Source organism: Hemicordylus capensis, chromosome 8 (genome assembly GCF_027244095.1).
Source record: "Hemicordylus capensis ecotype Gifberg chromosome 8, rHemCap1.1.pri, whole genome shotgun sequence".
NCBI classification, from domain to species: domain Eukaryota; kingdom Metazoa; phylum Chordata; class Lepidosauria; order Squamata; family Cordylidae; genus Hemicordylus; species Hemicordylus capensis.
Genome location: NC_069664.1, coordinates 8,794,762 through 8,820,686, shown reverse-complemented (window position 1 = coordinate 8,820,686; position 25,925 = coordinate 8,794,762). Strand labels below are relative to the sequence as shown.

Here is a 25,925-nt window from a genome sequence, read left to right as displayed (position 1 = left end):
AGGAAGCTGCTGTCTACCAAGTCAGACCATTAGTCCACTGAACTTAGTATTACCCACACTGACTGGCAGCAGCTCTCCAAGGTTTCAGGTAGGAGTCTCTCTCAATGGTACCTGGAGGTGCCAGGGAGTTAACCTGGAGCTTTCTGCATGCAAGCAAGCAGATGCTTTTCCACTGAACTATGGCCCCATCCCCTAAGGAAAATAGCTTACAGCTGGTACCGCCCACATGTAGTCACCAATCCAAATACAAATCAGGGCAGGCCCTGCTTAGCAAAATTCATGCTCACCATGTACAAGACCAGCTCTCCTCCCCTAAATGCTTGCATTGTTATAGGAACATAGGAAGCTATCTAATACTGAGTCAGCCCATTGATTCATCTCCTGTCCTGACTGACAGGCTGGTGAACTCCAGCCAATCATCACACCAGGTGGATGGGACCTAGAGAGCCATGAAGAGGAAGAGAAGGTCTCTTTTTTAGTTGAAGTTGGCTGGGAGGGCAGAGAGGAGAACATGTGGCCATGAGCTGCAGGAAACTCTCTCTGCAAGTCCGGGGAAAACCAGGAGGGCAGGAAACTTGAATCCTCTACTCTGGTTTTGGTGAGATCAAGGAGGAAGCCAGGGCTTCTGGGAGTTAGTCTAGGGAAAAGTTTCTTTAGTCAGACTGTGTGTTAGACTTTTTGTGAGCTTTGCATATCCCTGAAACCCTTCTATTGTTTTTTACCTGTAACGCAACTAAGCTAAGAAAAGCTAAGCCTGCACCCAACCAGCTAGGGCATTGCAAAGACTCTGTAAGCTTTTTAAAAGTGCTTCGGTATTTTCTTCCATCCCTGTTCCTTGCAACTGAGTAACCATGATTTTTTTTAAAGTGTGCCGCCTCAACATCATCTGGGGTGCTTTTTGAAGTATTCTTATAACCAATGAGTATTGCTTTTGTTTACCTGTAAGTAAAAGCTGAGAGAGCTTCAGACAGAAGTTGTCTGTAGTATTTTGAATAAAGCTCACACACACACAAACACACTTTTTGTACTTAACATTTTACAAGCTTCTCTGAGTGAATTTTTAACTCCGGGAAAGAGAATTTTTTCTGTGGTGCAGCATGTCTTAGACATTCAACAATTCTACCAGTTTTCTCACCACATGTAGGTTTGCATGTAGAAGGTTTTTGTATACTTTTCCAATAGGAAAAAGCAGGAGATGTTCCCTGGGATTTCCACCCAAGCCCAGGGGGGATTTAAGCTCTGTCAATAAGTGGGTGGTGGCGGCAGCCTTATAACTACCAATATTCCAGGAAAGGTTTGGGAGAAGCCTTTGTTTGGAAAGCATAAAGGGGATGATTCAGCATTTTTCTTCCCCTCATGTGCACTTGCTCTGAGACAAAGGCTGGTAATCTGCTACAGGTGGGCAGATGGGCAGATAGGCTCAGTTTCTTACATTGCTTTCGTGTGCATTAGGCAGGTGAAATTCAAGCACTGGCAGTCCCTGGAGTTGTCAAAGTAGATGCCCAAGCTGATCCCCAACAGTTGTGCAACGATCACTGAGAAGCTCTCCAGCGTGACTCCATGTTGATACTAAATGAAAGGAAAAGTCCATCAGTTGGGATTGGCTATCGTATCCCATAACAGTGCCTCCATGTTCAGGGCCAGTATATATCTCACACACACACACCCCGCAAAAAAAAAAAGCTGGGGACAAAGAGCAGGAGACGGACTTTGTCCTTGTGCCCTGCTTGTGAACTCCCCAAGGGCATATGGCTGGTCCCTTTTTGAGACAATGGCTTCAGCTGGATCAGAATGCTGATTCCGGATTCTGCTGCAAGAATGTTTGCAGGCATTAATCGCATCATGGGTATTACAGGTGGACCTCGCTATAGACGAATCCCCTATCCACGCTTTCGCATATCCACAGTTAATCCAAGATTGACACCCAACCTTGGCAAACATGAGAAAACCCTGGCAAAAGTGGAGGTGGGGATTAATTTCTCTTATCAGCAGGTTGGAGTTGGCCAGAAATAACCTCGGAGATCATTTCTGGCTGCCATTTTATGACAAGGAGTAATTTTATGGCTCCTCCGTTTTAAAAAAAGAATTATTTTCGATAATTTATCACGGAAAATTGGCTAGATTGACAGATTGTGGAGGAACATTGCCAGGCACATGGACACCCACAGAGCACGGCATGATACTCACTTTTTCTGATTTTTGCTTTTTTTAAAAAATTAACCTTTCTTTCCCATACAGGACCCTAACCCTTCCATCCCCATAGGTGTAATGACTAGTTACTCACGGTTCCGTTACCCGCTACTGTAGGCAAGAAACGGAACCCCCACGAGTAACGAGATAGAATGGAGACCCATCCGACAGCAGCTTCACTGGTCACCAGTTTGCTTCAGGGCCCGTTTCAAAGTGCTGGTTTTGACACAATTTGGAGCCGGGGTATCTGTTGGACTGCATCCACCCATATGAACCTGCCAGCGCCCTCTGTTCTATACAGATTCATCCCGCCCACTAGGCAAACCTAGGTGGTTGCCTGGGGCACCAATTCTTGGTGTGTGTGGGGGGAACAGTGCCTGAATATAGCACTGCCAATGAGTCTTTCTCTCCCTCTTGTATTGCACCCCTGAGGTACTGCATAGAGCCAGCGTGGTGTAGTGGTTAGAGTGCCGGACTAGGACCGGGGAGACCCGAGTTCAAATCCCCATTCAGCCATGAGACTTGCTGGGTGACTCTGGGCCAGTCACTTCTCTCTCAGCCTAACCTCCCTCACAGGGTTGTTGTGAGGAGAAACCTAAGTATGTAGTACATCACTCTGGGCTCCTTGGAGGAAGAGTGGGATATAAAGTGTTAAATGAATGAATGAATGAATGAATAACATAGAAGAATGTAAGATGTCATACTGCACCCTGTTCCCCAAAGGGATTACAGATTCTGCACCCCAAAATGCACAGGCTCGCTGCACCTCAGCCACCAATATAAAGCTAGGCTTATAAGTGGCACTGCCTCTGCTGAATATGCATCACCTGCCTCAGCATTCATTTCCAAAAATAAATGCTCTTGGACTGGATTTCCAAATCCATAGAGGAATATTTTCATCTCTGGAGTGTTAAAGCTTTGCCCCACGAATAGACTGGGAACTCTCTTCCACCGTATCCTCAAACCAGCATGATCCGAGCAAAGAGGAACCTTTTTAAAGAGGTGATTCTCCATTTCTAAGCTTTGAGGAATTACAACTTTGTAGCAAGCAACGTTTAGCAGAGAGGAGGGGAGCAGAACACGTTCATTGGCATCATACCACGGCAATCCCTGCAGAAGAGGGTCTGGAGCAGATCTTTCTGGCAAATGTGGACCCCACAGAACTAGGCCAGTCCCTGTAGCTGTGGGGAGGAGGAGGAAGAGAAATGCTTTCAGTGGCAGGCTGGGCTTTAGCAAAAGTGTGCACGCAACTCTCACAACTGACCCAATAACTTTCCCATCTTGGTGTGATGGCCTTTCTGGGCATTTCACCAACAGCTTCACCATGCTCCAAAAGCTTTCCTGCTTTCCTAAAAGATCCTGTCTGTTCTCCCTTGCTGGAGGAACCAACTCTTCCATGAAACTTTTGGTTTAATCTTTTAGTCTGCATTCCCAGCTGAAGCAAAGCTGTCAAAGTCTGACTTCTCCCTCGTGGCAGCTGGGCAAGGTCTGGACTGGAGGCCCCTTTTAAAGGCGGCTCTCTCCTTTTGCAGAGCAACTGTCCCTCTCCAGACGCACCACAGCATCCTTCCAGTGACTCTTGCGGGTGTCTAGCTTGCCTTCCTACTTAGATGGTGAGCCCTTTGGGGACAGGGAACCATCTGCAACTGGTACTCAGAGGCATCCTGCCTTTGAGGATGGAAGTGGCCCATAGCCCTCTGACTAGTAGCCGTTGATAGACCTCTCCTCCATGAAGTTATCCAAGCCCCTCTTAAAGCCATCCAGGTTGTTGGCTGTCACCACATACTGTGGCAGAGAGTTCCACAAGTTGATTATGTGTTGTGTGAAAAAGTACCTCCATTTGCTGGTCCTAAATTTCCCAGCAATTTCATGGAATGACCCCTGGTTCTAGTGTGATGTGAGAGGGAGAAGAATTTCTCTCTATCCACTTTCTCCACTCCATGCATGATTTTATAGACCTCTATCATGTCTCACCACATCTATCCCAATTTGGGATAGCATCCTATCCCAATTTGGGAGCCAGGTGCACTCCTGATTGGCCATCATGAGAATTCTACACGGAAGGCAAGAGAAGGGGAGAATGCTTGTCTGTGAGCTGTGGGTGGAGGCGGGGGGCCTGGGGAGTGCTTTCTTTCCACCCTCTCTCTGGCACTGGGTACAAGTTCTGGGCTTGCGGCTGCTGTCCACTCGTAGAGGAGCATTTCCCCTCCTCTTTCCTTTCTTGTGGAATTCTCACAATGGCCAATCAGGGGTGCACAGAGCTCCCGAATTAATGGCCGGAGGCTTCTCCAGCCCCAATGCCGAGCCTCAGGACAGCCGTAATAGAAAATGTTCCTCTTACAGAAATAAGAATGCCACGTCGTGGGGCCGAAGGGCGAGGTGAGAATGTTTCCAGTCAGCAAACTTCTCCAGTAGATTGTTGACCTTTCCAGCAGTGGGGATTTGATCCTGGTCTATCCAAAACTCCAAAGAGGACAGCAAAATCTTGATGTTAAGTTTGGAAAACATCTGAAAGAACAAAGAATAATAATGTTGTTAATTTGCGGGCCACTCTTCAGCCGAAAGAGCAGCAATAAATATTAGTAAAATTAATACTCTAATAAATTAAGACTGTCTTTATTATTTATTTATTGAATTTATATACCACCTAATATAGAAATCTCTAGGCAGTGTATAGAATTTAATAAAAATTAAAATTAAAACAAAATCAAACAGCAGAGAGGGACAGGGATGGAACCATCATGCAGAAGGCCCCCTGCTAACTAGGCAAAGAGGCACCTTTTAAAATGTGGTGATTCTCTTTATTGAGCAGGGGGAGAGCAACTGGCCATATCCACCCCCAGCACAGCATCCCTCCAGTGGCTGTTGCTGGTGTTGATCTTGTGTTTCTTTTTAGATTGTGAGCCCTTAAGGGGACATGGATCCATCTTATATTTATTTAATTATTTATCTATGTAAACCACTTTGGACACTTTTGTTAAAAAGTGGTGTATAAATATTTTGTTGTTGTTGTTTCAGTCCCTGGCATTCCAGACACCGCTGAGAAATCCAGACAGTGGCTACCAGTCAGTGGAAGCCATCTTGAGCTGGAGCCCTCTTGAACTCAGTCAGAAAAGAAATCTTGAAGGTCTGGACTTGTTTTACAAATGCAAACTTTGTACATGAGCCTGTTGGGCGGCCGGTACAAGAAGTCAAGGATCATAGAGACTCCCAGGAATGTACTCAAACGGGCCTGCTCAACTTTGGGGCCCCAGTGTTACAGACCAGGCCTGTTCTATATACTAAATATGCTCATTAGCTAGTATATAAAATAGGTCTGGACCAAGTTCTTTTATATTGGTGACCACGTTTGATCTGGACGCAAGGAAGAAAAGGAGATCAAACCACTCAAGATTCAATGGGCTTTATTGAGTAGAGAAGACTAACAACATAATCTAGCAAAGCAGAAAGCAGGGCACTCTATCAATATTGCTAACAGTATTTAAACAGAACATCCTAACCAGTACCAGTATTCACCCGTGTGCCTAACTAACATATGTGTGTGCATTTAAATCTTCCTAGAGACTAATACAATTCAGATACAGGCAGAAAAGAAGGGGAGGGGGGAGGCTGAGGGCTGGCACGGTTTTGGGGAGATTAGTAGAGGGAAAGAAGGGGGGAAAGGAGAAGGGAGCAGGGAAAGGATGGAGGGAATTCCAAGGCTTGTAAAGGAGCAGCATATTTACCCAGGATCAGAGGCTTGAAAGCGGAGGATCACTTCAGTTGAAGGAGTGAGGCGCTCGCTGAGACAGGAGCTGTGCAGTTGCTCAGATCAGGCAGCTTGGGCAGCAAAACTCAGGCATTGCTGTAGTTTCTGTTCATGAACAGAATTCCTGCTTTGCCCCACGGCTTAGCAGCAAACCCTGGGATCCTGTGAGCAGCTTTTTGCTGTAGGCAAAAGATTGCTGAACTCTCTGTCTAAAAGCCTCATTCTTTATAGTGCTTTTTTTCTCTTTGATCCTTGAATAGAATCTATTCAAAATCTCATCTTTTCCTGGGTGTCCAAAAAGGTGACAACTTGCTGCTACCTTCTGAACAAAGTCTTAATTATTCAGGATATTGGCCAGTCCAGAGAGATCTCTGAATCTCATCTTCTGTAAACTGTGCGCTCAGGAAGGGAGGGGTGGGGAGCATTGCCCAAGGCAAATCTGCACTTGAGAGCCACAATGGCAACCTCCCAAAAGGTGTTAAAAAGTCAGCAGTTAGTAAGGGGATTCAGGATATTCTGTGTGAGACAGCTTGTGTACCTCTACCCAGTGTTTAATTGAAAACAAGAGAATATTTAAAGTATACATGAAACGGTATGTGTGAGATTTGTAGCATTGGTGAGGTGAGGATTAAAATCTACAGGCATTTACTGTGTATGCATTTTGCCTCTGTGGAACCTCTATAGAGAGTAATTGAGTTAATCACTTGGGCATTGCAGGGCCATCACTGACAATGATTAATATAGATTTTTTTACAACGGAAGGAGGAACTCAACAGGTTGGGCAAACCTTTCCACAGACATAGTGAGTCACATTTTTAGCATATGAAAACTCAGGCAAAAGGTCTTTGTGTTTCTTGCATATCCATTTTAACAACACAATGCTGGATCACCTCCTCCCTTCAGAGCAGGGAGAGCAACATCCTAGTTCACCTTGAGTTCAGGTATCATTTCTTAATAAACTGAAATCAGACACAGGCCTATATTTCACCATACTTCTGAGTTGGTACCTCTGGTTCTGATATGTTATAGACCATTCATAACACCAGCTGTTTTTGGACTACAACTCCCATAATCCTCAGCCACAGTGACAAATAGCTAGGGATTATGGGAGTTGTAGGCCAACATCTGCAGGAGGACCAGAGTTGAGCAGCCCTGTACTAGAATGAATGATAGGGAATTCCCATCTTTTCAAATGGCTGTAGGAAAGCATGGAATTTCCAAATGGTCATTGGATATTCGGAAACTCAATGCAGTCCAAGGCCATTTGGAAGTAACCAGTGCATTTCAGTGAGCATTTCCTGTCATTCATTTTAGGATGTCTTGACACTAGTCCACTGTAGGACCCACAAACTGACGGCCCCATGTTCAATCCCTGGCAGCATCTCCTGGTAGAGATGGGAAAGACACCTGCTTGAAACCATGGAGAAACGGCTGTCAGTCAGCATAGGCAATATTCACTAGATGGGCCAATGGTCTGGCTCAGTAGAAGGCAGCTTCCTATGTTCCTAAGACAGGAGGAATGGTAATAAAAGCAATAGTAGCCCAGTATTCAGTGGTGTAACAAACTCTTGGAATAGCAAGAGCAGCACATAATTTCCATGTAGAAAGCCAAGGGCTTTGCGTCCCTGCTGAGACCCTGGAGGAGAGAAAGTACCAGGACTCTATCCCTGCCTGTCCCTAGAAGAACACGACACCACTGCCATTACAGCCGAACAGGGCTCTCAACATGAACATGTGTCAACTTACCGCATTGACAAAGCCGATAAGCCGGGTTATTTTCTCTGTCACAATGTCTTCATTAGAACCCAAGAAATTATACTGAAAGAAATAACACTCCCCTGTTAGGTGACAGCACTTGAGAAAAATTAGAGTGTATCAAGGATTGTTGTAAGCATCCCCTGACCATGAGTTTGGATTTCGGAACCATGTTCCTTCATGTCAGAACTGAGCTCATGGATGTCCGCAGGACTTATTTCAGGGAGGCAAAAGCCACAGTCCTATACCCACTTACCTGGGGAAAAGCCCCATTGAATTCAATGGGTCTGGCTTAGTCTGGGGGCAGGCGCAACTAAGCGCTGGTCCCATCCCCTAAAGGGAATAGCAGTACAGGTGGCCCTCATTATCTGTGGACTTGTGGATTGTGGTTTCGTATACAGTCGTCCCTCGCCAACCGTGAGGGTTCCATTCCTGGGAAACCTCACGGTTGGTGAATTCACTATAGAGGAGCAATAGGAAAGCATAGGAAATGGGGTTAAGGGAATCACAGTCATGGAAGGGCCAAAAAAACAAGGTTAAAAAAAAGAAAGAATTGCCCCTTGACCCCTGGAAATGACCGCTGACTCCTGGAAATGACCCCCTCCAAACCCCCATGATGGAGAGAGGTGACAGCAAGCCATTATGACTATGCCTATGAATATGTACAGTATATACCCTTCATATACCGCCATTGAATAGACCTACCAGATCCTGAGCCACAATCACATACATTTCCACGTATCTCATGGTCCTGAAGTTAATCTGTTTTGATTCAAAAAAGAAACCAAGTTCAAGACTTGACTAGCCAACCCTGCACAGAGCATCTGTGTGCTCTTTGAGGCCGGCCACCTCTTCCCCCCCACCTTCTGCCCAGTCTCTGGCCAGCCTGTGCCGGGCCCAGGCTGCCAGGCTGAGTGCCGCCACTGCGGCTGAGCCGTGGCCAGTCTGGGCCAGGCCCGCCACCGCCTCGCCTCCGTGGCCAGGCCCACCGCCTCTGCCTCGCTTCCACGGCCGGGTCCGCTGCTGCCTCTGCCTCGCCTCCATGGCCGGTCCCGCTGCAGCAACCAATTCTCTGGGCACCAGGACACACATTCCAAGGCTCACCCAGGAGAATTAAATATGTAGCTTAGTATACTCTGTGGAATACACGCTCTCTATTAACAGCATGGAAAAGTCAGATGGGGCAATGATTGCCACAGAATTCTGGAAGAAGGCAGGGTCTAGAGGTATATTTTGAGGCCCACGGATTCCTGGAAAATATGTGGAGGCACTCACTGGAAAGTTTAGATTCCCCAGTTTGGGCTTGTACAAATGCCTTTGTGGCTGGGGATGATGGGAGTTGTAGTCCAATAGCATCTGAGGACTCTTGCTTGGGAAACCCTGTGCCATTGTGGCTGCAGATGATGATGATGATGATGGGAGTTGTAGTTAACAACATCTGGTGACCCAGGTTTGAGAATCCAACTTTTCCTTTTGGGAAAGGCTGCCCCAGAATCTTGCTTGATGATATGGGGGGTGCCAAAGATTATTTATTATTATTATTAAAGGATTTGGGGAATGGAAACAATTATTTTGCCTTCATCTATACATACGGAAGAATAATAATATTTTAAAACATAGCATTCACTGTTACTCCTGTTCGTGGCTTCTGAGGCAATGCTGCACTCCATTTCACGGAATAATTCTCTGACGAAACCTGATAGCTGCTATTGCTGTAATCGATTTGATAAACGAGATGTTGGAACCCAGAAGTCGGCCCCATTGGCTCAATCCCGTAGCTGGCGTTGTGGAACTGCAACACTCCCCTGAGGAGGTTGGAGAGGGGGAGAGAGCAAAATGACCGATGATGCAAAAACTAGCTCACCAGCAGTAGTTAATTTCCCTTTCCCACCTGACACATCCACGCTTGAATTCCAGTGTGTAAATGATCTGCCTCAGGCCCAATGTTCGAGATCACTCAGTCGGAGAAGAAAGCTCTTGTCAGCTGGAGCGAGCCAGGGGCTGTGCATCCACGCCTGCATCGGTGTGCAGACTCAAAGGAAATCAGTGTGAGCAATGTGTTGGAAGTGAAGGACTATGTGCTGTCTCTTGTCTCAATGACATAGGAGGACAGACTAGTGAGTCAGAGGGCTAGAGGGTCAAGACATTGGTCATCCCTTCTCTACTGCTCTGACACTATCCCTTTGATATGTAGATTGCTAATCTCAGGGACTTCCTTCCTTCCAGCCACTTCCTTTTCTCTCCCTTCTCTTCTCTTCCTTCTACCTTGCAACATGCACGCTCCTCTCCCCTGCACCATGTGTGCAGAGATGCAAAATCCACCTGCATCCAGCTAGATAGATAGATTAGAGATCCTAACTCCTCACTTTCCTATCTAGAATGGAGTTCTCTAATAAAGACTCCTTATACTGATTTGAAACTATGAACTGGCTCCAAGTTATTTTACTCTCAGCATACACACATGCCTGGGCAGACTCCGCTGTGTTGTGCCTCTGTGCACTCTGCTATAATTAAAAAGGGTTTCTCTTACCAGAGAGAATTCCCAACACAATGTGGGATAACACTCCTGGTCTCAGCAGTGAGGCGGGGGCAGCCCAGTGGGAAGGGAAAGGATGATGATGCGTGGGGAGTGAGGGAGTGGCCTGGGGGAGTGTAGGAGCACGCTGATGGTCGCTGAACTCCCACGGCCCAGGGACATTTGTACCCCCTTGCTCCGTATCCCTACAGGCCCACACAAGAGGGTCTCACTTGAGTCCAGCGCAGGTGCTAAGCATCACAGCAGAATCCTCATAGTCCCTGACATAGCCTTCATAGTAGCAGTTCCGCTAGAAAGAAAGAAAAAATGGAATCGTCTATGCCCCAGCAAAGGGCATCTCAGAACTGAAAACATTTAAAGCAGGGAAATCTAACAGCCCAAGCTTCTCATGAACCCGACCCTGTCCTATCCCTCAGAGGCTAGAAACTGCAAGTGAAGATCAGGCCAGTTGTCACCAGCCAGAAGATGGAATTGCTCATCGTTCCTTACGGCAGTATTCGGCATTAAGGACACCGCTACCAACGCTTCCATGCGACTCCTTAGCACGCAGGTGTGCGCCAATTACATCCCCTGCTAACAGAGCAAAGAGGCGCCTTCTTAAAGTAGTGATTCTCTTTATTTAGCTGAGGGAAAGCAACTGGCCCTATCCATCCCCAGCACAGCATCCCTCCAGTGGCTGTTGCTGGTGTCTTTCTTATGTTTCTTTTTCTAGATTGTGAGCCCTTTGGGGACAGGGAGCCATTTTATTTGAATTTATTTATTTAGTTATTTAGTTATTTAGTTATGTGTACACCACTTTGGGAACCTTGGTTGAAAATGTACGCTCCAAACGACAATAAAACTGGATTTTATGACCAATTTTTTCAGTCACTGCTTGAGATAGCTGAAGAAGAAATTTTAGTGCTGGGTGATTGGAATGCGTTTTTTTCGCCAGTTCTTGATAAAACAGGAGGACACAAGAAGAATTCCGGCAAATTGCCAAGAAAATTTGACTATATGGTGCGCCTGTCTTTAGAAGATGTATGGTGATATAAACGTCCTTTGGAGAAGGGCTATCCTTTTTTCCCCTAACAACATCAAACATATTCGAGGATTGATATGTGTTTGACTTCAAAATCTGCGTTATCGAGACTGATTAAAGTGGAGGTCACACCATTAACATATGCGGACCATAATCCATTGATCATTAGGCTTAATAGGGGACCTACTGGTCCAAGAAGATGGAGACTGAATAATCTTCTGTTACTGCAAGTATATAAATATTCACCTTCTTCTTCTTCTGCCATGGGCTCAGATAGACATGCATCAAAAAGAGGGTCAAAGCACTGTGTGGATGCACTTTGGGCTCACTCTTTAATGTATGTGGCTGTCGCATGACAGCAAATCAAACATTTAGGTTCTGTGTGCGCGCAGCTGTGTGCAGATTCCTGCGTTTGCGCTGAAGAAGCTTCTGTCTTATAATATTTATTACTACTTCAAATATTTATATACCACTCTTCAGCCAAAGTTCTCAAAGTGGTTTACATAAACATAATACATAAATAAGAGGGTCCCCTGTAGGGATGCACAGAATCGGTTCTAGTTGAACCCGGTTCGACTAGAACCAGCCCAGTTTGACCTGTTTGGACTCGAACAGGACTGGACCCCCCAAAAGGGAGTGTTGGTCCAAGTTTGAGCTGAACTGGCCCCAGTTCCAATGGAACCAGTTTGGAACCAGTTTGGTGGTTCGAGGGGGCATGCTTATAAACAAGAATCTGGTGAGGATTCCCCTTTACAGCAAAGGGGAAAACACTGTCTTTTAAAAATTCCTAATAAGGGCAACGAGAGGGCATTTTGTCATCGAAGGCAGTGCGGCTTCCCTGACCTGTAGACCAGGTTCGGGGCTCCAGAGTGGCCTAGTTCGAGCCTCTGGAGTTCTGCCCCCATTAGAGGTTTTTTTAAGGCAGGTAGGGTTCTCAGAGGATCCCCCTCTACAAGCATGCCCCCTCAAGCCAAACTGAACCAGTTCCAAACCAGTTTGGCCTGACTCAAACCTTGGACCAAACTGGGGGCCAGTTTGACTTGAACCGTGGTCCGGTTTGAATTTGGCTCAAACTTGAACCAAACTTGAACCGGTATCAGTTCTGTGCACACCCCTAATCCCCTGTCCCCAAAGGGCTCACAATCTAAAAAGAAACACAAGGTAGACTCCAGCAACAGCCACTGGAGGGATGTTGTGCTGGGGTTGGGGGGCCGTTGCTCTCCTCCTGCTAAATATGAGAATTGCCACTTTAAAAGGTGTCTCAATTAGCAGGGGTAGGAAGGAACAGAGGAAGCTGCCGTATACTTAGTCAGATCCTTGGTCCATCTAGCTCAGTATTGTCTACCCAGACTGGCAGCAGCTTCTCCAAGGTTGCAGGCAGGAGTCTCTCTCCTATATTGGAGATGCTGCCAGGAAGGGAATTTGGTACTTTCTGCTCTTCCCAGAGCGGCTCCATCCCTAAGGGGAATATCTTCCAGCGCTCACACATCTAGTCCCCCATTCATATGCAACCAGGGCAGACCCTGCTTAGCTAAGGGGACCAGTCATGCTTGCTACCACAAGACCAGCTCTCCTCCCTGAGGGTTCCCCGAGGGGTTACTAATTTTTCAATAAGCTGACAGTTCAAATGTAATCATATATGAATCAAAGGAAAATAACCTCACTTCCACTGTCCTTTACCTTAATGGAAGGAGCAACAGACATCAGAGATCCACCTGGGCTATATGTATAAATTCTGAAATTGTTGGTTAAAAAGGATCTACAAGCAAAGAAATAAAGAGGGCATGAGGAGAAGACCCATTCATGAAGGACAAGTCCACCAATGGGCTACTGGTCATGAATACCAGTTGCAGGGGAGTCTATTTGCCTACATGCAGGAAGAATCCCAAGGGGTAGCCAGGGTAGTGGGAACTCCCTCCAAAATATTCCACACACACACCCTTTCACTCCCCCATCACCCAGCCTGGAACGTCAGTCATCGTATATGACAATCCTATAGCTTGAATTAATTGCTTACAAAAGTCATTAATTGTTTCCAAATTAATTGTTAATTAATTAATTAATCAACTGTTTCCCAATGCCATTAATTGTTTCCAAAGGTTATCTGAACCCACCCATTACGTTCAACACACATACATCAATACACATTATCTACTACACTCAGCCCTTTTTAGGACTCCAGATCCCATGCTGAGGAGTCCTTTTAAAATGAGCGGGTGCACCATCATCCACACAAGTACCGGCACTTTTAGGTGCGCACAATGCTGACGTATGAATAGCTGAGGCGGAAAGAGGGGGGCTCTACAGATGTGGCTCAGCAAAAGGTCCTCCAGCTGCAGTTGGACTACAATGCCCATCTTCCCCAGCCACCATGGCCAGCAGTCAGGGGTGATGGGAGCTGTGGTCCAACCTCTGAAGGAGGGCCAGCGTTGGGCAGCCCTGGTTGAGCCTGCTCACTTTCTTGCTAGCTCCAATTTTCACCTAGAACAATGGTACCCTGGAACAGGGATTATCAGTGTTAGGTCTCCAGATTTTATTGGACTTCAACTCCCATAATGCCCAGCCCCAGTGGCCTTTGGTTGGGGATTCTGGGAGTTGAAGTCCAATAACATCTGGGGACCCAACGTTGAGAATCCCTGCCCTAGAACAAAGGTACTGTGCAATGGTACTGCCGGGCTCCCAACATCAGCAGATATGCTTAAAAAGCAAAGAGACCAGGACATCCTCACTCTCTGACCACAAAGAAGTGTTTCTAGAAGTAGCCTTGCTTAAGTCTGCAGATAATAATTAGGGACTTCAATAGGGTTGCCATGTCCCCCAGAATTTAGGGTAGCCCCCAGATTTGGGCTCCTCCATCCAGCTGCTAAATTCCACCCAGATTTACACGGATTTCAAATGCGCTGCCCGGATTGCCCGGATTTTACTCTGGATCCGATCACATGGGAGGGCAAAGAAGGAGGGGAAAGGATACACATCGGTCAAATAAATAAATAAAATGCAAATTAGTTGCTGCATAATTTGCATAATGTGCAAATCAAGCCACCCGGATTTGGGAAGTTTGAATATGGCAACTCTAGACTTCATGGAACCCCTTTCTGCCACTTTCAAATACTATCGCACAACATACTAAAACATTTACAAAGTGCAAATGCAAAAACAAAAAAGGGAGGGGGCAGTCCAAAAACCCTGAACACAGACCCCAGTCAGCAGCTCTACTCACTGTCGCCTCAGATTAATCCTGTATAGCATCCCCTCCAGTTTGATAATGAAGATCATCTTGTCCTGCAAAAGCCCAAAGTTTGGCTTTTACTTACATCATGCTTCAAGTCCCACAAACAGTTCGCGAGCTTTCCCTAGCTACCCACAGTCAAAAATGGTACACTCCAAGACCAGGTTCACCATCTGGATTCTCCAGACCGGGTCTGCACAATATAAGGTCTGTGGTGGGGGCAGAGCGGGTCCACGGGGTCTTTTTTGCTGGCCTGCAGGCAGAAATATTCTGCAGCAAAATTAGGAGCCACAGAGAGCTCTAGGACCACATGTTGAGGATTGTAGCCCAAGAGCAACAGCAATTTAGAGAGAGGCGAGGATTTGGCATTTGTTTGGGGCTGGCATACACTCTTGGTGCCCTACCGATTCAGCGGGGAGAGGGCCTATTTTATGGCCACTATCCTTGGTTAAAGGTGTGGGTTCCTTGACAGAGGGAAAAGATCCATAAGTAACGAATAACTAAGACTTTTAACAATCAATTTGAATGTAATATTAGGCTGGAAATTGGCCTTGGCCCCTGCACTCAAAGTCGTGGTTGGTTCTGTATATTTCCATCAGGATCAGAGGTGGCATGCCCTGAGACACTCAATGCTAGGGAACCCCTTCAAGAAGGGGGCATTGCCCTCTTTCCCCCCACTTGCGGCTTTCCCAAGGGCGCCTGATGGCCCACTGTGTGAGGCGGGATGCCGGACTAGCTGTCGGGTTGCCAACATTACGTTGGCCAAAATTGGGACACGGGGGAATCGGGGGGTCTTGGGGGTGGGGCCAACTAGGTGCGGGACTTGGCCCCAGGTGGCAAGGGTGCAGCCAGGTCCTCTGGAGCCAGATGCAGGGCAGGCACACTTATTGGTGGTGACCCCAGCTAACTGGGCAAAGAGGCACCTGTTTAGTGTGGTGATTCTCTTTATTAGCAGGGGGAGAGTAACTAGCCCTATCCACCCCCAGCACAGGACCTCCAGTGACTCTTGCTGGTGTCTTATCTTATGTTTCTTATCTTACTTTATTCATTCATTCATTCATTTAATCTCTCTCTCTCTCTCTCTCTCTTTCTCTCTGTAAACCGCTTTGGAAACTTTTGTTGAAAAGCAGTATATAAATAGTTGGTGGTGGTGGTAGCTGTTGCTGTGCGGCAGCTGCGGAGTGGGGACAGCAGCAAGAGCTCCACTCGCCACCCAAACTATCTATCTCTCTATCTATCTATCTGAGTTTATATACTGCCTAATACACCACCTAGAGATTTACATATCAGGTGTTATAAAAGTATGATAAATTAATTAATTAATTAATTAATTAATGAAGATGAAGAAGAAGAAGAAGAAGAAGAAGATCATCATCATCATCATCATCCCAGTAGTAATTGGCACCCTAGGTGCAATTCCAAAAGACCTTGAAGAGCATCTCAACACCATCGGGGACACAGAAATAATATAGAAATCTCTAGGCAGGGTACAGAATTAAAACATAATCTAAAATATAAAACATTTAAAATATATAAAAAGATAAGAATAGATAAACGCACGTTAAAATTTAAAAATTAATCTAAGAAGCAGATCGGGCCAACTTCAGGCCTCTGCGTGCCCGCGCACAGAGGCCTGAAATCGGCCCGATCTGCCTAATTTGGGAGGTAGGCGGGCCGGGTGAGGAGCTCTTTCGCCGTCTCTCCCGCCTGCCTCCAGCATGCCCGTCCCCAACTGTCATAGTTTGGGAGGTGGGAGGAGCTCTCGCTGCCGTCTCTGCTCCACCTCCACACAGCAGCAGCTTTGAAAAGTGTTGTTGTTGTTGTTGTTTTACGTTTTTTAAAAAAATCAAAAAGCAGGAGAAATTGTGTCCTGGAACAGGATGAGCATTTCTCCCCAGGAAATAGGGACATCCTGCACAATGCAGGACAACTTGGCATCCCTAACTAGATGGGCCTTTGGCTTCATCCAGCAGGGCTTTTCTCATATTCTTACGTTTTTAATCTTTGGGATGGAAGTAACCTTGGGCTCATAGGCAGGATAGAAACACATTCATAAACAAGCAGAGAGACACACACCATACCATATTTCCAACAGCATCAGACGGGACCCTCTGAGGAACAACTATTTCCATGAATGACCGTTGAAAACCTAGAGAGGAGAGACCCCGCTGAGACCATTTGGAGATGACCGTGCTGTAACTATAGGCACTTGGGTGGACATTCAGTTGTACAAGCGACAAGATTCCAAAGGCTCTGAGCTCTCCTTCCCTCTTTCCATGGCTTTTTTGTCATTGACAGCACCCTCACTGAGCTGCAGTCTTTTGCGGTCTTTGGGGGGAAACCATGATAATTAAGGGAATATAAAACCGTGATACATTTGACCATTGGTTATCTAGATAACCAACGTTGGGTCCCCAGATGTTTTTGGACTTCAACTCCCATAATCCCCAACCAAAGGCCGCTGGGGCTGGGGATTATGGGAGTTGAAGTCCAATAACATCTGGAGACCCAACATTGAGAATCCCTGATCTAGAACAGGTCAACTAGCAGGCCCTGAGTCAGCCCAGTCCAGCCCCAAAGTAAACTGAACATATGACTTATGCAGAGTGAGGACCTTGGTCCTTCTAGCCCAGTACTGTCTATGCTAACTGGCAGCTGCTCTCTAGTTTTTCAGGTCGGAGTCTCTCTCAGCCCTACCTGGGCACTTTCCAGATTAGACCCTGCAATGGGGTCACGTCGTATCTCGGAAGTGTGCTTCCACACTTCCTGTGTTGTGACACCACAGTTCCTACACGGACAGCAGGGCGCCGTTCACATTGCCAGTGCCCTGTCTCAAGTTTAATCGCTGGAATATAGAGCTAGGACATCATATATGCAGTGTAAGGAAGTTGCTGTTTTTTTCGGGTTGTTCATTTTTGTGAGACTGCTCCACCTGCTGTTTACGTTTTCAATGCGACTTGCCTAAACGGAGGCATTTTGCTGCTGTTGAGCAACTCATCTGGAAAATGCCATGGAGATGCTAGGACATGAACCTGGAACCTTCTGCCTGCAAGCTTTTTCTGCCTGCAAGCAGATATTAAGCCTGGGACCTTCTGCATTTGAAGTGTCAGTTCTGTTACAGAGAACTTGCAGTGGCATATTGGGGGCTGAACTTCCAAGGGAAATGGAATCAGGCATGTGGCCATTCCCACCCCCCCCCCCGATGACTGTAGTTAGAATCAAATTTTCAAATTAATATGATACATACCCACTGGCAAAAGAACATCCTCGTATAAAGCCATCTGTTTACAAACCCTTAAATATTATAGTCAAGACGCATTTGTTCACCCAGGCTTTTAATTAGATACTGTTTTAATAGTTGGATGATTTTTAATCGTTTTAACGTTGTTTTAAATTTTAAATTATTGTAACATTTTAACTTTTTATTTATGGTTTGTATTGTTTCGTTGTAAACCGCCCAGAGAGACTTCTGTTTGGGATGGTATACAAATATGTTAGTTAGTTAGTTAGTTAGTTAGTTAGTTAGTTAGTTAGTTAGTTAAGATTAAAATAATGTCTGAAACATGCAAAATACATTTGTAATGGAATCAGAAGCAATGTCCAAAAGTTCTAATTCTGTCACTGATGTACTTTGCACATTTCAGACACTATTGATAATATTTAAGGGCATTTGAATGGGTGACTGCATGTACGTGCTGTCTGCTATAAGATATTCCCCTTCGGGGAGAGGACTGTGCTCAGTGGTAGAGCATCTGTTTGCCTGAAGAAGGTCCAAGGTTCACTCCCTGAATCTCCTGGGAGTTTTACACACATGGCTTTTAGCTTGCATCTCCTCCGGAATGGAGGGTGAAAGTCCACATATCAGCTGGATTTACCCCAAGTCCCTGCGAGCTATCAGGGACCAGTACAAATCCGATTCTGCTTTTCCCCAAATTACTGCCGCGCATTCTACCTTGGCTCAAATTATGTCTGGGATTAAAAAAAAAAATCTCCTTTATTTGCAGCAGCTTTTTTTTGGAAAATCTGAGCTTTTTGGTATACCCCACAATTCTCCCTTGATGTGTGTAGGGGTCATTGCCAGAAATTTGGCTTTTTTCAAAACCCGCACTGGTCATCATAGGAACATGGACTTTACATATGCAGATGTTGTTGGAGGATGATTGGAAGCCGATGTAACCTGAGCCCTTTGTGCATGAGGCTGTGTTTGCCTTCACCACAGAGTGAAAACAATGATTTTTTCTTTAAACTTCCAGGGCCTCTTAAACAGTCTGGGGTGGAGGCAGTCACAAAGGCAAGCTCATTATAAAAATCAGCAAAGATTTGGGTCCGATTCGGCAGGTTCGGGTTAAGTGTTGTTGATCCAGCTGCTTGCCAACTTGTCTTACTGACAGTCTTCCGTAACTGTCAAACAACAAAAAGGTTTCTTGCCTCCTCCTCTGGGGTGTGAATGGTTGGAGGAAAAAACCCAGAGCAAGCTGTGGGAACGCACACAGGAAAAAAATCTGCAGGGAATGTGGAGAGGAGCTGACCCTATGTGAATGGTCCATTTAATCCCCCTCAATTAAATATCTGCAAATCTGCTGCGAAGAAGATTCACTCTTTGGATACCCCACGGCATCCAGCCATGTCTGGATAACTTCCAGGTAAGGCTGGGACAGACTCCTGCCTGAAACCTTGGAGAGCCGCTGCCAGTCAGTGTAGGCATTGCTGAGCGAGATGGACCAAGGGTCAGACTCAGTTTATGACAGCTTCCTATGTAAGGGATGTGGCCATATCTCATTGGTAGAGCATCTGCTTCGCATGCATAAAGTCCTAGGTTCAATCCCTACTATCTCCAGGTAGGGCTGGGAGAGACTCCTGCCAGAAACCTTGGAGAGCTGCTGCCAGTCAGTGTAGACAATCCTGAGATAGTCTGACTCATCATAAGGCAGCTTCCTATATTTCTATGTTCTCAGAGCCCGGCACCTATTTTTGTTGAGCAGTCAGCCCAAGCTAGAGCATGTTGTCCCTTTCTTCCACCCCCCCAGGGGAAGGAAGTGGGGGCATCTCCAGGGGGCTGCAGCCAATGGGCACCTTGGAGCACCCTCAACTGCCCAAATGGACCTCAGGCCTCCATGTCCTTCCTTTTTCAACCTTTTGTCTGCTCACCCAGTGCAGAAACCAGGCAGGTGGTAAGCAGGATGACTGCCAGGTGATACCAAGCCATTCCGGGTGCTGGCGGCAGCAGCGCCTGGGTGCGAAGAAAAAGAACCAGGCAGGCCCCCAAGGAGAGGTGCGCGCAGAGAGACAGACTATGCAGGACAGAGACCCTCTTAGGCGGGGGGCAAGGGGCAGGAGATGGAGTGGTGTGGAGATCAAGGAGAGTGCAATGGGAAGGCAAAGCTGGGGGCGGATCTCCAGGGAAGGGAAGGGGTGTGGCTAACGACAGGCGGAAGACCCAGGCAATGGGTGCTCGGAGACAAGCAATGGGTGCTAGGCGACCGTTGCCAAGGGTCTGGAATGTCGAGAGGAGGGCAGTTGAAAGCAGTTGGGAGGAGGAGAGAAAGGGAGCGGGGGGAGGAGGATGGGTTTTAGGGGCAATGAGCCGGGATTTTGTTGAGTCCTCCGAGGGTCAAGGAGGTCCTCTTCCCCAGAACCAAGCCATCAGTCATGGGACTGGTGAGGGTCAGAACAGCTGTTAGGAGCAGGCAGAGGCAGGCAGCAGCTTTAAGCCAGGGAGTCCCAATCCTGGGCTCCCAGATGCTGTTGGCCTACAACTCCCGTCAGCCATGAGCTGGAGGCAGTTCACATGATCGCTGAGAGGGTAGGACAAGTGTCCTACCCTGTGTCCACCCCTGATTTTGAGTCATCTTTTAGCAAACCGCTAGGTAGGAGGACCAGGGAGAGACTGTCTGTGAGAGAGGCATTATTGGGTAGGCGCTTTCCCCTCCCACATTGGCAAAGTGCTGGGTAGAGCGGCACCCACAGCCTTTGGCTCCCCCTCCTCCAACTTAGTTTGCTAGCACACAATTGGAAATGGGGAGTGGGCACACCTTCCAGAGCTGAGTAGGATGCTTGTCTTATCCTCTTGATCATGTGAATTGCCTTCTGGTCTTAAAGAGGGACGTGTCAAAAAGGAGGAGGAGGAACCCATTGGTCGGGAAGAATATGTCGAACCTCCATGTCCACAGGCAGTAGATCTCTGGATAACAGTTGCAGGGTGCAGCGAGTGGGAGGGGAGATCAGGGAAAGGACGTTGCCTTCCTGCCCTGCCTGTGGTCTTAAGCAGGATGGTGATGGGCATGCAGGAGGGATGCTGTTCTGCTCTTGGGATGGATGTGGGTAGGAAATGGGCAAGCTGCAGCTATGCGCAACTGCTTAAGTTGGGTGCTTTTAAGTGGTGCTAGTGGCACCGCTGGAATCTGGACTGTTTAAGAATGGTCATTGTTGGCTGGTCTTATGTATGGATCCATTGCTTGGTGACAAAGAACTTGTAAGGACACAGGAGAGCTGTAAATCTTAAGATTCCTCTCTCTCTCTCTCTCTCTCTCTCTCTCTCTCACACACACACACACACACACACACACACACACACACACACCCTGAGGGCCCTGCTCCTTCACTGCTTGGCTCTACTCTGAACACACAGCCTTCACCCTAGACCCTGTATTCCACGTTGGCATTCAAGATGGGTCTCTCAGCACTTGACATGCTGAAGACTAGACTTAATCCATGTCGTTGGAACACACAGATCTGTTACACCAGGGATTCCCAAGCAGTGGTACTAGCTGAGTACCCCTAAGGAGTATTTGATGGGCTCCCAGTGGGTACTCAGAGCCCTCCTGCCTCCCCACATTGGAGCCTGAGGATCACCAGCTTGAAGCCGATGTGACCACTGCAGAAAGAGAGGGAGGTGGGTGAAGCCCCTCCTCCTCTGCTGCTGATTGGCTGGCTATGTGCTGAAGCTCAGCGTGCCCCTCCCCACAGCCTGCCTGGCAGGCCTACAAAAATTAGCACTGAGTACTCCCATTGAAATTAATGGGAGAAGTTAACTCCCATTAATTTCAATAAGTAATTTAGTGTGGATGTGAGCCAGTGACTATAGTAGCCTGTTTCGGTCACTGTAACACTTGTGTGTGTGCACATGCAGTGCACACACGCAGTGCACACACAAAATTTAAATGTTACCATTATTAGTTGAGCTACTCCAGTCACTGGCCTACATCCAGATTACATTACTCACAAGCAGTCTTACTGAAATTAGTGGGACAATTTTACTTCCCCCATTCATCTCAAGAGAAGAGTAATTTAGTCTGGATGTAAGCTAGGGACTTGAGCATCCCATCTCATAACTGTAACATCGGGGGGGGGCACACTCACATGTAATGGGAAACCAGAGTTAAACGGGGCAGAGGTTGGATTTCACGTACATCTGAATGCATGCAACCTCCACCCCGTTTAAAAAGTGACCTGAGATTTCCCTCCCCAAACTCCTATTTGAACCCTTGGTCTGTGGTGAGTTTTGCTGCTCCTACCTGAGATATGCGGCCAGCTGCGGTACGTCTGAATTCTGAATTGCAGGCTGCACTCGCTGTAGTCAGAGTTGAGGGAGGAAGCTCCTCCCTGGCTATGACTGGCTGCCGGAGCTGTCCTTCATGCCAGAAGTAAGCCCACGCAGCCACCACCCTTCCTCTTTGTAGTCTCACAGACTGCTGTTCGGATGCTGCCCGTTACATCCGAAGGCAGACAGGTCAGCACGTGGCAGGGGAGCAGGGAACCACGGGTCCAATGGACCTGTGGTTCCGCGTGATGTCTGAATGCGGCTTGTGTATGTTCATTCGTTCGTTCGATACGGAATTCTAAGAGGAACCATTCAGATAACTTTCATCATTTAGGTTTTCTGTGCAAATAATAATTTATTCAGCAACTACAAGGCTTCGTAACACACAAGCTGTAGCAGTCTTGTCTCTGCTTTTCTTTCCTGGTGCCCAGCTCAGATCTTGCCGGTTGCTGGTGCTACTACTCATATACTGTCACAAAAGAGCAAGGGGGAGGAGAAGGGACACAGAAGAACAATAACGTTATGAGAACCAGCAACAGAACCATGTGTGGGTCTTTTCTGAAAATGGCAACTGTGTGTCTTTGAACATGCACAAGCACTTTCCCCTCCACATTATCGTAACGGGTGGGTAAGAGGGATCAAACAGTGGCACCCAGTCAAATCGGGGCAGGCCAGCAGCAATATCAGCAGGAGCTTCTCCTCCCATATGAACTTCTTTGGGATCTTCAAGGGAGGCTGTGCTCTGAATACCTTCTCTTTGAAAGGCAAGATTTAGGGTAGGGTAGGCAACCTTGGCTCCCCAGCTGTTGGTGAACCCCCTGGTGGCTGGGATGATGGGAGTTGTAGTTCACCAACAGCTGGAGAGCCAAGGTTGCCTACCCCTGACCTAGTGATTGCCCAGAGAAGGGCTTTCCCTGTAGTGCCACTGCTGTCATGAAACAGTCTTCCAAGGGAGACTCATCGTTGCTTAGTTGGAGGGGGGTAGCGTTCCCAACAGTCCCGTATTATTCGGGAAGTCCCATATGTGAGGCAAAAATCTCTTGTCCCTAATGGGATGCTGTTTTTTCTGTATTATTGGCCCTACTGCCCCATCCACTCTTCAGTCTGGGAGTGACTTGTCCCCTTAGCTAAGCAGGGTCCACCCTGGTTGCATATGAATGGGAGACTAGAAGTACGAGCAATGTAAAATATTCCCCTCACGGGGATGGAGCCGCTCTGGGAAGAGCAGAAGGTTCCAAGTTCCCTCCCTGGCAGCATTTCCAAGGTAAGGCTGAGAGAGATTCCTGCCTGCAACCTTGGAGAAGCTGCTGCCAGTCTGTGTAGACAATACTGAGCTAGATGGACCAAGGGTCTGACTCAGTATATGGCAGCTTCCTATGTAGTCTGGTGATAGTGCTGTAGCCCCTCTCACAAAACTACAGTTCCTGGGGATAGAAAATAGCTGCTAAGTCAGGCCTTATTTTGTGTCAAAATTCTGACAGACTACGTTTAAAGACTTTAAGAATTGCCTCGCCAATGCCAATGAAAATCCATTAGCCCCGTATTGCAGAAGTGTGGATGGGGAAGAGATAATGATGACAGCCCTGAAATGTAGTTAATATTGCAGGCTAAAGGTGGCGGGGCTGACATTTCCAGCCATTCAACTTCAATCCAAATTTATGTATTCTTATCATGCTGTTTATTATCTGTACTGTATTATATTGTAGGCTGCATTGATTTTTGTTAGCTGGTTAATTACCGAAATAAACTATCTGAATCTGACATTTTTGTCCATACAAAAACACCCTTCAGGTTGCAGTATGAGGTCAGTCTATTTAAATTGGTCCTTTTTGCCCCACATCCTGGACTCGGTTACATGCAGAAGCCCTGTGCTCCACTGACTCATACGCAGATATCTTGTGCTTTTAGAAATTCAAACCTTATCTATAAAGTTTGCATACTAAATAAAATATACGTTAGTATGAGGATGTCTTCGCTGGTAGCTTTCATTTTTCTGGGTGCATACACTCCTCCCCAGTCAGAGGTATGCTCAAATCCTGGATGTCTTCATTGATTCCTATAGGTAATTTGTACTTCCAGCACAGGGAAAGGGGGCCAGGAGATATCTACCCAAACCAGCAATTTAGGCTGTGTGTCACTCTTGTCTCCCAGCCCCATCTCTGTGTCTTCTCTCAGCGATGGAAGGGGAAATGTTTCTTTTGTACTGGTAAACACTTTTGGAACTCCCGTTTTAGGAAATACAGTAAATGAACTTTAAACCACAATAAGCTTACCTTGCTTTTTCAGATATGCTTCTTTCTTCTGATGGAGATCTAGACCTGCAATGGGTATTAAAATTATTCACAATGCAATTCTACATAGAGTGCTCTGTAAGCATTCTCCATGTTCTCAGAAAGCTTGCTGTCTAATGCTCAAGGGGAATTTACATGGATGAAGAATACTATACTTTGTCCAGCCTTGAAAAGCTGTTAAGACCACCACGGACTTTTGCATACCGCAGGCTTTATCATGAGTTTCCTGGGAGGCTTTACTGTCCCAAAAACCTGACGCAAATAGTGGATTTTTTTACCCTGGCTATAAATCGGGCTATACTCTAATGCACAGTGAAAAACCCAAATTGTGTTTGAACTGCTCCCCGATGATTCGCAGGGATAACTCGCAGAGCAGTAATCTGGCCGATATGTGAACATCTCCATTCCAGAGGAGATGCGAGTTAGAGGGCTTCAAAAGCCCTGTGTAAAAAAACCTGCAGTTTCTTTTCTTTAAAAAATTCAGTTCAGTTCTATTGAATTGGAGCTCGCGCACTTTATCACTTACTCTCCCACATCCCAGCAATTGAAGGAGCAGCAACTAAGCTTTTCTTTTTCTTCTTTTTTTTAAAAGGAGGATAAACTGTGTTCTTCTCAACAGCACAATCGATGCATGTTTTCTCAGAAACAAGTCCGGCTAGGTTCAGTGGTGCTTACTCCCTGGGAAGCACACACAGGACTGCAGAAAAGTCATGAAAATGGAAGCTTCCAGCAGAGAAAAGTAGGAAGCTGCCTACTGAGTCAGACCCTTGGTCCCTCTATCTCAATATTGTCTACAATGACTGGCAGCGGCTCTCCAAGGTTTCAGGCAGGAGTCTCTCCCATCCCTGTCTAGAGATGCTGCCAGGGATTCAACCTGGGACCATCTGCTTGCTAAGCAGATCCTGCCACTAATACAGATGGAGACAATTTTTAAAAAATCTGCAAGAAATGTTAGGTACGGAAACTCTGTTTCTCTTGTGCATGCCATTTGCCGTGAAAAGAAACTCATAGAAGTGCGAATAGGCCCTTCCCCTCGAAGTAACCTTAAACTTGCTTAACAGTCATTCCTTTTTCCAAGAGAATCCAATCCAGTCACAGCTATGCAAAAACTCTGGATTTCTTCACTGATCACTTTACTTCTCCTATTTCTGCCTCAGGAACTTTTCCACATGGGACTTTTAAAGCCCTTTAACACACAGCTCCTCGGGAATGGAGGGGGAGCGCTCACATATCGGCCAGATTTACCCCAGAATCCCTGCAAGTTATCAGGGAGCACTTCACACACACAGCCTCCCAGTAAACTCGTGGTAAAGCCCGCTGTGTGCAAAAGTCCCAGGAGAAGAGAAAAGCAAAGCAAAAGGCAAGCCCTACCAAATCCAGGAATTCAGTTCCTATGTTGCACCAGTCAACCTGTGTGCCTCTCCTCTGAAGCCAGTGATGAAAGGCAAAATGTGTGTGTGTGCGCCAATACGCTTTTAGCATTCTCCTTATGGAACAGAGATATCTAATTTTAGCCTTAATTTTAATGAGATTTAGCCTTGTTTCAGTGTTTCTTGATTTTAATTGTTTTTAGTCTGTGTTTTTGATTTTAATATAAACTGCCCTGCAGCACTTC

The 25,925-nt window shown here is 46.6% G+C and overlaps 2 protein-coding genes across 10 annotated transcripts in view; both read right to left on the bottom strand.

Moving 5' to 3' along the window:
* Positions 1–19,910, bottom strand: part of LOC128333525 (disintegrin and metalloproteinase domain-containing protein 18-like) — a 35,213-nt gene extending 15,303 nt beyond the window's left edge. The window contains exons 1-11 of one of the 8 annotated variants that reach the window (XM_053269027.1): positions 19,628–19,910; positions 16,561–16,628; positions 14,471–14,532; positions 12,931–13,009; positions 10,442–10,518; positions 9,321–9,498; positions 8,399–8,455; positions 7,685–7,756; positions 4,532–4,698; positions 3,290–3,371; positions 1,433–1,569 (exon numbers count right to left, since the gene is read on the bottom strand). In XM_053269027.1, the coding sequence (XP_053125002.1) occupies positions 1,433–1,569; positions 3,290–3,371; positions 4,532–4,698; positions 7,685–7,756; positions 8,399–8,455; positions 9,321–9,498; positions 10,442–10,518; positions 12,931–13,009; positions 14,471–14,532; positions 16,561–16,628; positions 19,628–19,685 (1,037 nt within the window). In that variant the 5' untranslated portion in view covers positions 19,686–19,910. Of the gene's footprint in view, positions 1–1,432; positions 1,570–3,289; positions 3,372–4,531; positions 4,699–7,684; positions 7,757–8,398; positions 8,456–9,320; positions 9,499–10,441; positions 10,519–12,930; positions 13,010–14,470; positions 14,533–16,555; positions 16,629–19,627 lie in introns of all 8 variants that reach the window. The other 7 variants (XM_053269025.1, XM_053269028.1, XM_053269026.1 and 4 more) reach the window with 7 other exon arrangements.
* Positions 19,911–22,348: 2,438 nt separating this feature from the next.
* The window catches only part of ADAM32 (ADAM metallopeptidase domain 32), a 39,189-nt gene continuing 35,612 nt past the window's right edge, over positions 22,349–25,925 (bottom strand). For both annotated transcript variants that reach the window (XM_053268967.1, XM_053268966.1), the window contains exons 21-22: positions 24,293–24,337; positions 22,349–22,488 (exon numbers count right to left, since the gene is read on the bottom strand). In XM_053268967.1, coding sequence (XP_053124942.1) covers positions 22,482–22,488; positions 24,293–24,337 — 52 coding nt within the window. In that variant the 3' untranslated portion in view covers positions 22,349–22,481. The remainder of the gene's footprint in view (positions 22,489–24,292; positions 24,338–25,925) is intronic.